The sequence below is a fragment of the Coregonus lavaretus genome, assembly GCF_964263955.1.
Source record: "Coregonus lavaretus genome assembly, chromosome: 4".
In the NCBI taxonomy this organism is placed as follows: Eukaryota; Metazoa; Chordata; class Actinopteri; order Salmoniformes; family Salmonidae; genus Coregonus; species Coregonus lavaretus.
Window position 1 is genome coordinate 1,272,184 of NC_139991.1, and position 14,675 is coordinate 1,286,858.

Consider the following 14,675-nt stretch of genomic DNA (forward strand, 5'->3'; position numbering starts at 1 on the left):
CAGAGATGGGGAGGATAAGCTGCTTTGTGACTTTGTCAGTGTCAGTATAAGAGACGGTGTCAGTGTTCTGCTCTCTCTAACACTGCAGTGATATATTGGGGAATAAGGGAAAGATTGGAGTGGAGTTTCTACGTGTCCATGTGTTAACCAGCTTGTTTTACAGCAGGGGTGTCAAACTCATTCCACGGAGGGTCGAGTGCATGCTGGTTTTTGTTATTTCCTTTATATTTGTGTTGAATTAAGACCTAGACAACCAGGTGAGGGGAGTTCCTAACTAATCAATGACCTTCATTGATCAGTCAAGTGCAAGGGAGGAGCAAAAACCCACAGACACTTGGCACTCCATGGAATGAGTTTGACATGTGTTTTACAGGGTCTGATGTACAGGGGGACCCAAGAGGCATAAATATAGACAGATATTCTCTACACACACTCACCATATAATTACTGACATAACAATCAGTGATATCAGAAATGAAAATCCCCACAAAGAAGCACTGAATATATCCATTATAGAAATACATAGAAAAATATATATAGTCATCTGAATGCCCTTTGTACAGTTTTTAAACATCAGTGTCAGAAAACGCCTTGATGACAGTGATGAGGATGTGTATTCTAAAGGGTAGTGAGATGGTGTGGTAAAGTAGTACTTAGGGATACTTAAGGGGGATGGTCTCCTATATGACCGCCCAGGCACACTCTTCAGCAGAGGTGTGGCAGACTAATGCTCAGTCTGTGTCAATATGTTTTTGGAGAATTTGAAACATTTGCTACACTAAGTGCAAAAATGATAGGTGGGTACCACTTCACTTAACACATTTTAAAACATTGAACTGTCTTTTCACATCACTGACTGTGCAGTGATAAATTGTTTGTGAGTTCAATGTTTTGTAGTTAGGCATCGGTATTTAGTACCACATTGACATGCCTGACCGAGGCATTGTTTTCATATGATGATCTTCTAGTAATACTTTTAAAAGGAAGTCATTTTTATGGTGCACTTCTCCACTTAAAACCAGGGGAGATTTGAGGACTCAAATAGAGATTAGAGAGTCAATCAATACAAATCTTTAAAAGGTTTGGAGTAGTTAAACATAAGGTAGTCCATGTAATAAAAGTCATAAGCTCTCTGTCTCTCTGAAGTGCTGAGCTGTGCAAAGTAGCGATGGGTTAAATGAGTTGAAGTCCTCTCAGCCTTGGGGTTCCTGTCTTTAAAACTGGGGAAGGTGAGGTTATGTGGGGCACCAGTCCTACGTAGTAAGAAATTAGCCTCCTCCTCCATGGTCTCAAACTTGCCGATGAAGTTGTAGTCCAGCAGACAGGGGCTGCAGAGCTGGCTGGCAGGCTCCCAGTGAATGTCCATGCCCACAGGCCTGTGCACATCCAACAGATACTGCATGAACTCTTGGAAGGTCACTCCGCTGCCCGTCCTGAGGGCCACCTTGGAGGCGTTTACCCTGTACTTGGAGATGATGGGCTTCCCGAATACAGGATGATAGTAGGTGTTGGGATTCTCAAACTTGTCCCTGAAGGCGGACACCAGCCTCTCCAGGGGTTCGCGGACAAACAGGACTTTGGTGTAGGTCTCCAGGCGCCGCGTGATGCCCTGGCGGTCAAAGCTGTCCAGCCTCTTGAGGTGGTTGCCGTAGTGGACGGCGTCGTGTTTGATCTCGTGGGTGGATGACGCCAGGCCAGACAGTACCATGAGGATCCTCTTCCAGTTGGAGCAGCCCGCCTTGGGCACCTAAAGAGATAAGATAAGATAACAAAAATACTTTATTAATCCGCCATGGGGATATTGGTTTGTCAAATCATTGCAGCCAGCATTATAGTCACAATGACAAAATACACCAATAATCATTATAAGTTGCAAAAACATAAATATCAGTATATAACAGCAATATTCAAAAGTCCAATAATCAATATGTAATAATCAGATCATCAATAGGCCACCTCGCAGTACAGCAGCTTGTACTTGTCCTCCACATAGATCCGGGACACGTGGTGAGGTGTGATTGTCCTGGAAATGCTGCTCTTGTACTTGGCACAGACCTCCTTCATCAGCCTCCGCCGAGCTTCCTGGATGTGGGACAGTCTGTGCCACTGCCAGCTCTCCTCAGGAGAGTCCGGGGAACCCGAGGAGGAGGAGGAGGAGGAGGAGGAGGAGGAGGAGGAGGAGGAGGAGGAGGAGGAGGAGGAGGAGGAGGAGGAGGAGGAGGAGGAGGAGGAGTTGTGGGAGTTGTTAGAGACCACAGGGCTGGTTTTCAGTAGTTTCCTGTGGCGCTTGGTGACGCGCAGGGAGCCCATGTCCTGTTCCCTAGAGCCAGGGGTAGCTGACTGTCTGGTCCACTCGAAGGCAGGGAACTGCATGGGGGGGATGGGGCTGGTTAGGCCTTCCACAGCCAGTCTCTGGTCATGGCCTGGGCCGACCCTCACACCCTCACCGTCCTGAGTACACAGCGCCTGACGGACAAACATAACACATCGACTTTACACATGGCACTGCAAGATATAAAATGTATGCAAGACTTCAATAACAGGTGCTTCTACACCTGCATTCCTTGCTCTTTGGTGTTTTAGGCTGGGTTTCTGTATAAGCACTTCGTAACATCTGGTTATGTAAAAAGGACTTCATAAATACATTTTATTGATTTGATTGAACAGGTGTTGATTATTTAAACTTCTCTGGCATTCAAAATGAAAATATGTTTATTCAGTGAAACACTCCGTGAGCTAAATCACCAACACTCTTTGGTGGGAAAAAACATTAGAGAATGAATCTATAAATTCCTGATTTCTGCAGTGTTCAGACACAACACTTGGTGGTGATGTTTCTCTACCTCGTGACCAACTCTTCAACCTTTCCGATTGAAATGCCACACAACGTAAATGACTCTGGGTGAACTACCAATAAACGGAGCTCTAATGTCGTATAAATGTCTTATAAACACTTAATAGGAAATCTAAATTAGAATAATCTACAGGCAGATTACCATGGTAAGATGGCCTGAGGCTATCATGCATTCTGACATTTTATTTAAATTAAAAGCCATTATGGCAACATAAAGCTAAAAGATTGCATGTATAATCCTCATTGGTGATGGGAGCACATCATGAATCAGTGCTCATCTCCTTTCTGACATCCAGTGGATCAGATGCCCAGTACTCCCACCTACATCCCCTGGGAAATCTCCAAAGGAGGAAGGAGTAGTAGGAATGGTTCCCTGACCGTTTCATGTTGGGAAGCTGAGCAGGATCAGCCACAGTGTAGCCAATCCACATCAGACACCCACATGCAGGTTTCACACTAATGTAAGTCTCTCATCTCTATTGAGAGCGGGAGATCAGAGCAAACTGAGGTCAGCGGGAGGAAAAAGAGGAACCAGAAGGAGCGTGCCTGACGTAGCAACCAGCCCTGGCTGTTCTCTCTCTCCTGCAGCTTCACAGCCTCACACTGAACCAGCCTCATCTCCAGGCTGGTATTAAAGGGGGTAGTAGTCTGAGCCCTGGATGTGCCCCTCTCTCTTTCTCTCTCTCTCCTACAGCTACTCACTGACACAACCCCCTCATCTCCAGGCTGGTATTACAGTATCTAGTAGTCGGATCCCTGGCTGTGGCCTATCTCTCTCGTTCTCTCTCTCTCTCCTGCAGCCTCACACCAAGACTTCAACAGAGCCTTTAACCCCGGGCTCTCCCTGGGCTGGACCAACTCAGTGGCCTTGTGGTTAGAGTGTCTGCCCTGAGACTGGAAGGTTGGGAGTTCGATTCCCGGCCGAGTCATACCAAAGACTGTAAAAATGCACCTCAGTCTGTTTGGCACTCAGCATTAAGGAGATATATTGGGGGTAAGGCCCTGCAATAGACTAGCATCCTTTCCAGGGGATGTACTTGTTCATCAAGCTGCCTCACGCTACAGAAACAGGAGATAGGCTCCTGCTCCTATGAGCCATTCCAGCTCGCATAAACCAAGACTACTTTACTCTCCATGGGCTGCAGAGAGCTTGCCCATTAGGGGGAGGCCTCAGGTCAGCCTCTCTATACTGATGTTATCAGACACACACACAGAGAGAGAAACAGCCCTGCCACTCAACACTTTATTAGATATAAGAAAGAAACTGACACACTCTCTCTCTCTGTCTGTTTGAAAGAACGAGGAGGAGTAGAAAACAACGTACCTCTCTGGACTGCCGAGCTGTTCCTCTTAGCTTCACACCTGGGAAGAGAGAGAGAGAAAGATAAAGCCCCTTAAATTGAAATTGAATTGAGGGGGAGAGAGAGAGTGAACGCTTAAGCAAACGAGACAACATGTTTTGTTAGTGCTTGTTGAGGAGGTAGCCCTTTGATGCATCAGACCCAAGTAATGGAGTGAGTTCCCCCTGCTGTAATATCAGGTAGAAAAAAAAAAAAAAATAGAAGGCCTACTGCTGCTGACTCACTGCATCTCCTCTCCTCTCCTCTCCTCCGCACCAGCTGCTTTACACGGGGGGGGGGGGGGTCTATTTAAGTAATGAACCTGCAGCACCATGAAAAGTTGGTAAATGAGTTGTGTTGTGATGGTCCCAGTAGTGGGGTGAGTAGGGAGTCAGTGAACTATGTGCTAGGTTGATTTCTTAGCGGGGTTGCTAGGAAAGATAGATTGGTTCTGCGACATAGAGAGGAGTGTCTGAGCTGGACAGGTGGTGGTGGCGTGTCTATTGGCAGATGTGATTGAACCAGTCAACCAGTGGGACAGGACAGACAGGACAGACAGGCGTTGTGTTTAGTGTGTCGTCTTTCCCGGGGTCCCCCCCCCCCCCGTCCGTCCACCCCACCCTCCCTCATCCCCCCCATCCCCTCCCCCGTCCCCCTCTCCCGTTGATGTGTAATCAGGCCGACAGCTCGGCGGACGGCTGTGCGGCTGCTAATGGGAGAGGGGCGCAGACACTTCTGCCTGAGTGGCCTGTCACTTCCAATCTACAGAGGGAAGTGATAGGAACCTGCAGAGAGAGGGGCCCCAGATGTGGGTCACGGCCCACCACCCCCCTTAACTGATGAGAACTGCAAGGCCCCTGTCTCCTCTCACACTTAGATACGTCTCAGAGGGGCTGGGAGAAAACCATACAACCATACAGCCAGATACAATGTTGTTTTAGATTAGTATGCACTGGAGAAGGGCTTGGAGGGTTGGTTGTTGTAGTGTCTGGGCTTCTCTTTATTCCTCTGTAGCAGGCTGAGGGAGGTGATGGCACTCGGTTTGACATTTTCTAATCTTGTTCGGGTGTCGGAGCCTTATTTGATCTCCTAACCCTAATGATGGCTCAGTGCATCTTGTATGTCAGTTGACATTGTTGAATATAAAAACACATGCATATCTAACAGGACACACCACACTATTACTAAGATAACATTTCCACTACACACAGCACTGCTTGGCTCCAATGGCTCACACACACACACACACACACACACACACACACACACACACACACACACACACACACACACACACACACACACACACACACACACACACACACACACACACTGTAGCATCTTTCTTGGACTATCTCATCTAGATACATGCTTCACCATTGATCTGGAACCCCATCAGACTGGTAATTGAAATCTCCTGAGGTCTAATAATTGCTTCCTGCTAAGTGCTGTTTTTGTCAGGAGCACTATGTTGTCACTGACACTGCTCTGCTCACTAGCCTGGTACCAGATCTCTTTGTACTGTCTGGCCAACTCCTACTGTATGATAATTGTCACATTGTATGGGGTTGGCAAGCCTGCCTAGGCTATATGCCTATGATCGAAATCAACACAGGTAGGCTGCAATTGTTTTCAAATATGTAGCCTATTTGACTGATAAACCTTAGCTTACATTTTACAATACATTAAAATAAATTTTAAACTACACATTTAGTCTACTTAGCATAGGGAAGATCATAAAAATTCCTCTAATTCCTTTTCTACAAATGACAGACGCAATTTATCTGTTTATTTTACCAGCATTGCTCCGCGTAGACGCCAGAAAAATAGACAAACAGATCTGGGACCAGGCTTTTGTTAGTGATGCTGCTCACTGTCACAACCATAGCTTTACCGATAGAGAAACAGTATAATAGTGTTATATTTAATTGTGTGGCTTTAATGTGCTGGATTAAAGCCAGCTTTACCCTGTGCTGGATTCCCCTCAAATTAGTACAATCAGTAATTCCAATGTGAGCCTCGTTGGGGTCAATGCCAGTTCATTTCATATCTGTTGAATTGAATACAGTTGAGTACATTTCTTCACTGGAATGCAATTCAATTCCTGAATTGACTTGAATTTAGATGGGATTGACCAGGTGGATAGGTCATTGCATGTGCAATACATAGCTATAAAAATCTCAGTATTTCACTGATATTTCAAATAAAAAGGAAATTAACCTTTGCCTTTACTAATACATGTTCTCTCTCTTTCCTAGTTTATCTGGCTACCAATGCATTCTGGGTGCTAGGCAATACCCTGAATAGCATCAAAATGCCTTACAGTAAAAAGCTGTGTGTTTCGTTTCGTAAACAACATTTATGTCTCTACCATGAATTTGGTTGAAACTAATATATGTTGCTGTTTGATTGCAATTTCATACTCAGTCAATTCCACTCTCAAATGAACTATTCTATAGATTTTCTCCAGGCTGTGAAACAATGATAGATTGTTAAAATTTGCTTCCTTATGAGGTTCAGCAAATTCCTTTTTACAAGTTAGGAATTCACAAAGTCCATGTGAACTTGTGATGCAAGTAAACAGTGTGTTCATTTGTCTTTTATTGCTGTGTCACAAATTGCAGCAATAGTACAAAACCCAGGTGAATCAAATGAGCATGTGAGTCTCCATTGACTTAACACATTCATTGTGATGGATAGCATAGCTGAAATATTCTTCCTTTCATTCAATAACTATTTTCTCAGTTATTTTTATCTTCCATTACAGTAGCTGCCATTGAGAGCAGATTGAAGGTGGATAATGGATATTAATACATTGTTATGTGATGTCCTCAGATGCGTTGCCTTCCTGCCTAACACCTTCAGAGAACACTCTGCATCCCTACATCCCCAACCTTCAGCTTCCCAAGGTTATCCTTTCAATACGTCAGGTACCTGAATATTCATCTTTCAAGTTTTATTAGTCGTATGTACGGGATACGAATGGTATATATTGTCCAACGAAATGCTTACTTGCAGGTTTCTTCTCGACAATGCAACAACAATAAGAAATAATAAAAGATAAAAATACGAACATTAAGTAAATGCTCAGTAGAATAGTTGAGCAGGAACCGGCAAGACGCGTACCCTCCTCAGCGCCAACATCTTAATCATAATCTTAATCAATGTAGAACCAGGTCGGTGTTACTGTGGGAGTCATGAAAGCAAAGGCCACATCATTAGTGGGATCCATTATCGCCTTTCCGTCTGAAAGACCTCTGTCTCTCTACGGCTCTCCTCCGATACCGACACACATCAAACGCTTCCTTCCTTCCCTCCCCCCATCGCTGCCACCACAGCCGCTCACCTCACGCAAACGCAGCCGCGGCTGCGAGGAGCATGAGGGACAAAAACAAGGTGAAATAATGAGCTTGTTAAATGAAGGATCACTGCCATGGACACAGGGAGGAACTTTTTAAATGCCCTATTCTTAACCAGAGGAAACTCAGGAGAGAGCCTGGAGGAAGACAGAGAGACTTAGTGACCAGGCCCCCCTCCAGGCTTGTGCCCACGGTGGGTAAAGAGCAGCACAGCCAGCAGCCACTAGCCTTCCATCCGTCATTCAGCTCACAGAGCCTGTAGTGTCTTATCTCTTATTACTTTAGGGATATAATAAGGAAGACTCTGAATACAAGGAACTTGAGCTTCACATTTACTGAAGTAATTAGCAATACAAGAATAACGTGGGGCAACACTGCGCATGACCAAGGGTGCACACGCACACACACACACACACCCACACGCACACACACACGCGCGCGCTCCTGAAATGCCTCCTCAACGTGTGGGAATACAGACACTGACTGTGATGTGGTTTAACAGCAGAAATCACTCCAGACACAGTGGCATTAGGTTGTAAGCTCTGGTCCATTGATGTTGCAGGTTGTAATAATAGATAAAAAGATGTTACAGCATTTGGCAGCTAGTGCCAAAATCCTCTCCGTTTTGGCTTGTGAGACCTGCAGCTGTGGAGGGTTGGTAATGAGTGAGTTCTGGTCTGTCTGTGGGCCTATTGGCCAGTCTGTTGGATGGCTCTCATGAAGCTGGATGGTGATTGGCTCTTATGACCCTGTAATTACACATCAGGTCAGTATGACCACATCACCTTGGTTGATATTGGACATTATCTAAAACTGCTTGAGGGCACAGCTGTATGAGGAAAAAATTAGATTTCCTGTATGGTGGAAGTCATGGGGAACTGATACAGGTGATGACCGGTTATGGGTGGTAGAAGATATTCAGAGAATTTCTAATGGGGATTTTTAACTCTCAAAAACTGAGAATGTGTGACTACAATAATGAAAATATAGCTAATCATGGCTGATCATACATCTTATGATTCTGGTATAATTTAAAAGAAGATATTTCCTAAGGGCATAGGCCTAGACACTCTTCTGATACGTGTGTTGAATTAAATCTCAATTATGTTACTAAATTCCTCTGACCTCCTGTACACCCACTCCTCCCTAATATCCATCTAAACACAATTCCATTTCACAGGTCCTTAGAGGGTACATGTAAGGATAGTTTTATTAGTGAACACATAAAATACATCATATATGCGCTGCGTGACGCTGCAAATGTATTGGCTTCTATTCAACCTTTGATCCCAACTGAAGGTCAGAGATTGGACAGGCTCGTAACTCGCAGGGGTCATAGGCTACAGTCTTATTAGTGGAAATCTGAGGTCAGGCCAGCATGTATACAACCCACAACCAGTCTGCATTAATCAGCAGCCCATGATGCATTAATAACACATGGCTTGACTCATATGGCTCAGCTGTAAGAGTACAAGCTAAGCATATTGAACCACATCAATATTCAGTGGAATAGAACTGAATGCAGTGGAAGCTGAAAGAAAGCTATTTAAAATAAAGTTGGAGATGCCTGCTGCCTCCACATGAACATCTTCAGTATATTGTTTTCAGAGTAGTTTACTTTCATGCTCCGAGGCGTTACAGCTGTTCTAGCCAAGGCATCACCACACTGCTGCTTATTAGTTTATAACAAGCTCAAGGTAAGGAAACGCGTGCAGTGCCTTCGTATAGCTGATTTCCATGGAAACTGCGAGTAACAGTGTTATACTGTACGTAGTCGGATGGGAGGGGGTGGTTGTGTTAATATCATGCAGAGCCGTCAGAGGCATGGTTGGTTGGCAGCTCGTGAAAGCAGAGATGTGTAAACAAATGTTACCTGTCAGCAGCGATCCACTGGTTAAGTGAATTATCTGGGCTGAAGCCGCAGCACCAGAAGGCTTTAATTGGCACATATCTTATTAGGATGCTGGAGAAGCTCTTGACCTATCCGCAGAGCACGCACGCCACAGCAGCACTTTAGGAGCCCCTCCCCTCCCCTATCGATGACAGCTCAGACAGGGTGCTGGAGGTTGTTATAAAAGTTCAGAAAGTGGAGCACTTCTTTGCACATAATGTTGGCTGGTTCGCTGCCAGATATTAGGAGAGGGTAGGGAGGCAAGTCCGCGGGGAAACGGCTGGCTGCTCTCTTGCCTTTGTCTGTGGTGGAGGCAACAGATGGAGAGGAGGACTGAAGAGTGGAAGGTGAAAGAAGAGAGAAAAGCTAGATCGAACAGAGAGAAACGGATGAAAGAGGGGGATATTGCCCTCAGTGTTTCCATGTGGTGTCTGTGTTCAGACTACACATTATCTCTGAGCCACTGGACCCTGTCTCCTCTCTGCCGTAGTTGAGATGCTCTGCTCTGCTCTCCTCCTTTTTTCCTGCTCTCCTCCTTCTCCTCCTTCTCCTCCTCTCCTCCCTCTCTTCCTCTCCTCCCTCTCCTCCTCCTCCCTCTCCTCCCTCCTCTCCTCTCCTCCCTCTCTTCCTCTCCTCCCTCTCCTCTTCTCCTCCTCCCTCTCCTCTCCTCCTCTCCTCCCTCTCCTCCTCTCCTCCCTCCTCTCCTCTCCTCCCTCTCCTCCTCTGCTCCTCTCCTCCCTCTCCTCCTCCCCTCCCTCTCCTCCAATCCTCCCTCTCCTCCCTCTCCTCCTCCCCTCCTTCTCCTCCTCCCCCCCTCTCCTCCTCTCCTCCCTCTCCTCCTCTCCTCTCCTCCCTCTCCTCCTCTCTCTCCTCTCTCTCCTCCTCTCCTCCTCTCCTCTCCTCCTCCCTCTCCTCCTCTCCTCCCTCCCTCTCCTCTTCTCCTCCTCTCCTCCCCTCCCTCTCCTCCTCTCCTCCTCCCTCTCCTCATCTCCTCCTCTCCTCCTCCCTCTCCTCCTCTCCTCCTCTCCTCCTCTCCTTCCTCTCCTCCCCTCCCTCTCCTCCTCTCCTCCTCTCCTCCTCCCTCTCCTCCTCTCCTTCCTCTCCTCCTCTCCTCCTCTCCTTCCTCTCCTCCTCTCCTCTTGTATCTTCATTAACCAGTGGTGCTCTACCTGCTGACCTCCATTTGCTGTGAGATTGGTAACAGGAATTGGCCCTGTCACTGTTTACCCTGGCCTCTCTTTTAAGTAAGCCCTGCTGTATTCACGCACTCTTTGTTTTCCTGTCCCCGGCCCCATTGATTACAGGCAGGCCTGATGAGGGCGGACATGTGAGTGGAGCTGTGGAACAGGGGTGGAATGCTAAGTGAAATAGAATGCAGAGGGGACAGCCCCGTCCTTGTATCTGTGGATAAGCTTCAATGCTTCTGCACTGACCACAGTTCAAGTCAGTAATCCTAGGAGGATGAGGAGTGGAGTGCCAAGGGTTACTATGGGTCATAAGGGGAAGATTGCTGTCTCTCAAAACAGGAGTAACAACCCAGACTTTTGAAGGTGGAGGGGATTAGAGAAGATGCTGAAACAGCCTGATCGTATTGCTCCTTGACACTGACCTACACATGGGCATCGCTCAGATTGATTACCTGTCAACAGCAAACCTTGGAAGCTGTCTTTATGAGTTCAGCAGGAAGACAGGATAATGACAACAGAAATGGTTGAGCTCGACACTTAGACTGCCTGACTTTTTCTGTGCTGTCGAAACCAAGCAATGCATTCATAACAAGCCCTGTAGACTCTGGGCTGCAACAATCACAACCTCCGCCTCCCCTTCAATAACACTCCAGGCCTCTATGGTAACTCCTCTTTAGCTTTAAGCCTCTCCTATTTTCTGCTACTGCCTTCCCTCCAGTCTCAGCCCTCTCCTATTTTCTCCTAGCTACCCTCCAGACCCTTACTTGCCAATCCATGCTTGTATTCTACCTTTCCCCCAAGTGCCTTATCGCTCAAGTACCCAACCTTTGGCCTCCAGCCTTCAACCTATAATTTCTTCTCACTTTGTGCTATGTGCCCCCTGACTGCATCTGCTTCACTCCAATAACAAAACAGCAGTAGCAGAAACAACAACAAACAACAACAAACAACAACACTAATAGTAGTACCTCTACTACTACTACTACTACTACTACTACTACTACTACTACTACTACTACTACTACTACTACTACCTCTACTACTACCTCTACTACTACTACTACTACTACTACTACTACCTCTACTACTACCTCTACTACTACTACTACTACTACTACTACTACCTCTACTACTACTACTACCTCTACTACTACTACTACTACTACTACTACTACTACTACTACTACTACTACCTCTACTACTACTACTACTACTACTACTACCTCTACTACTACTACTACTACTACTACTACTACCTCTACTACTACTACTACTACTACTACTACTACCACTACTACTACTACTACTACTACTACCTCTACTACTATTACTACTACTACCTCTACTACTACTACTACTACTACCTCTACTACTACTACTACTACTACTACTACTACTACTACTACTACTACTACTACTACTACTACTACTACCTCTACTACTACTACTACAACTACTACTACTACTACTACTATTTCACATCAGGTAACTGATGCAAGCAGTATAATCAGATTTAAAAAACAGATACAAATACACCTTATGGAACAGTGGGGACTGTGAAACAACACAAACATAGGCACAGACACATGCATACACACACGTACACATGGATTTTCTGTTGTAAATTTGTGGTAGTGGAGTAGGGGTCTGAGGGCACACACTTAGTGTGTTGTGAAATCTGTTATGAATGTATTGTAATGTTTTTAAAATTGCATAATAAATACTACTACTACTTTTTTTTGTCATTTAGCAGACGCTCTTATCCAGAGCGACTTACAGGAGCAATTAGGGTTAAGTGCCTTGCTCAAGGGTACATTGACAGATTTTTCACCTAGTCGGCTCGGGGGTTAGAACCAGCGACCTTTCGGTTACTGGCACAACGCTCCTAACCACTAAGCTACCTGCCGCCCACTACTACTACTACTACTACTACTACTACTACTACTACTACTACTACTACTACTACTACTACTACTACTACTACTACTACTACTACTACTACTACTACTACTACTACTACTACTACTACTACTACTACTACTACTACTACTACTACTACTACTACTACTACTACTACTACTACTACTACTACTACTACTACTACTACTACTACTACTACTACTACTACTACTACTACTACTACTACTACTACTACTACTAATACTACTAATACTACTAATACTACTATTACTACAAAAATTATGATGATAATAATAATACATCATTTTTAGTATTTTTCACACAAGCAGCTCCACCTTCCTGTCTGATATTGATTGGGTGGCTATACTGTGCAGTGTTGTGTTGTGTTGTGTTGTGCTGTGTTGTGCTGTGCTGTGCTGTGCTGTGTTGTGTTGTGTTGTGTTGTGCTGTGCTGTGTTGTGCTGTGTTGTGCTGTGTTGTGCTGTGCTGTGTTGTGTTGTGTTGTGTTGTGCTGTGTTGTGTTGTGCTGTGTTGTGCTGTGCTGTGTTGTGCTGTGTTGTGCTGTGTTGTGCTGTGTTGTGCTGTGTTGTGCTGTGTTGTGTTGTGCTGTGCTGTGTTGTGCTGTGCTGGGTTGTGCTGTGCTGTGTTGTGTTGTGCTGTGTTGTGCTGTGCTGTGTCTGATACAGGCTGTAAGACAGGCTGGGCTGAGCGTCACAGCACAGCAGCTATTACTCAGCTTCCTCCAGAGCTTGGTACTAATGAGAGCAGGATGTGTGATGCCGCTCCACTCTGCTCCACACCACGCTGTCTGTCTCTCTGTCTGGCTGATGCTCTCAAACGCCTGAAATAACTCTCCCACACGTCAGGTGGCTCGTGCCCCTGGGTCTCCAGAGCTGAGGTGTCACTGGGAGATGTGAAACACACACAGCTACTTGTGGATCCTGCTAGGGATGACATAGCCTTGCATACTGATTGCTACTGCCAGCACACTACAGTGCTGATGTACCTATGTAAGAGGAAACAAACCAAAATAACTCAAGCAAAAACAAATCTCAGACACTAAGGCGTATAGTGAGGGACCTTAAATATGAGGGGAAAACAGCCTTGTAGAATCTGTCTGGTCTGTCTGGGTCTGTCTGGGTCTGTCTGATCTGTCTGGGTCTGTCTGGGTCTTTCTGGGTCTGTCTGGGTCTTTCTGGGTCTTTCTGGGTCTGTCTGGGTCTTTCTGGGTCTGTCTGGGTCTGTCTGAGTCTTTCTGGGTCTGTCTGATCACTTGATAATTTAAAATGCTCAACCACCTTGCCTGCCACACACATCCTGCCTGGCTAGGCTCCACCCCTCTCCTCTCTCTCTTTGTGTCTCGCCTGCCTTTCTGTCTGGAGGTGTGGGAAAGACGGGAGAGAGAGGTGCGGCTCAGCTACCGGCGCTGGTAATTTGACAGCTAGCGGACTGGACACGCTGTAATTGGAATAATATTTATGTGTCACGTGTGACAGCCGAGGGATTTCTCCAATTTCTCCATCCAACTCCAACATGGGAGAGAATCGGTGTGTCAAGCTGTAGTAAGAAAACACAAATGTTAAAGACATGAATAGTGCAGACTTCACTAGATGCCTGGCCAAAGAGATCTGGGTTAATCAGACAAATGAGACATCTGGCCTTTTGTCAGATGTGTTTGTATCTGAGGCGGAGGGGGAATACTCTGCTGGACTGGACTGCTGCTGCCGATATGACTGGGCCAGATTGTGGTGCTGCTGTGAAGAACATGCACAGTGCTGTTGGTTTCTGCTAGTTTAATGACTTCTGCTTAATGACCCCCCCTCCCCCCGTACTGTAATAAAAATGGTTTACGACCACAAATAACATATAACGTGGATATCGATTTTGCCACTTCAGCATGCTTTTGTGGCACATTCGAAGCCATGCAGGCCAGAAGGTTGAGGGTTCACCGACCACCACGGATGAGCTCACCCTTCCTGCCTGTTTCATTACACTACCATCAGAACCGGCTGCAGACAATGATCAGCTAGGGGGAAATCAGATTTTCAACATTTTGATGCTATATTTATAATTATATAAAATATATGCAACAAATTTTCCACCAACAGATTTCTGTGCCAATGC

The 14,675-nt window shown here is 45.8% G+C and overlaps 1 protein-coding gene across 1 annotated transcript in view; it reads right to left on the reverse strand.

Annotated features, from left to right (window-relative positions):
* Positions 1-1,060: 1,060 nt before the first annotated feature.
* LOC311128135 (carbohydrate sulfotransferase 8-like) overlaps positions 1,061-14,675 on the reverse strand; it is a gene marked incomplete at its 3' end in the record, with an annotated part of 200,164 nt that continues 186,549 nt past the window's right edge. The window contains exons 3-5 of the mRNA XM_084160115.1: positions 4,179-4,216; positions 1,957-2,466; positions 1,061-1,747 (exon numbers count right to left, since the gene is read on the reverse strand). Of these exons, the coding sequence (XP_084016241.1) occupies positions 1,061-1,747; positions 1,957-2,466; positions 4,179-4,216 (1,235 nt within the window). The remainder of the gene's footprint in view (positions 1,748-1,956; positions 2,467-4,178; positions 4,217-14,675) is intronic.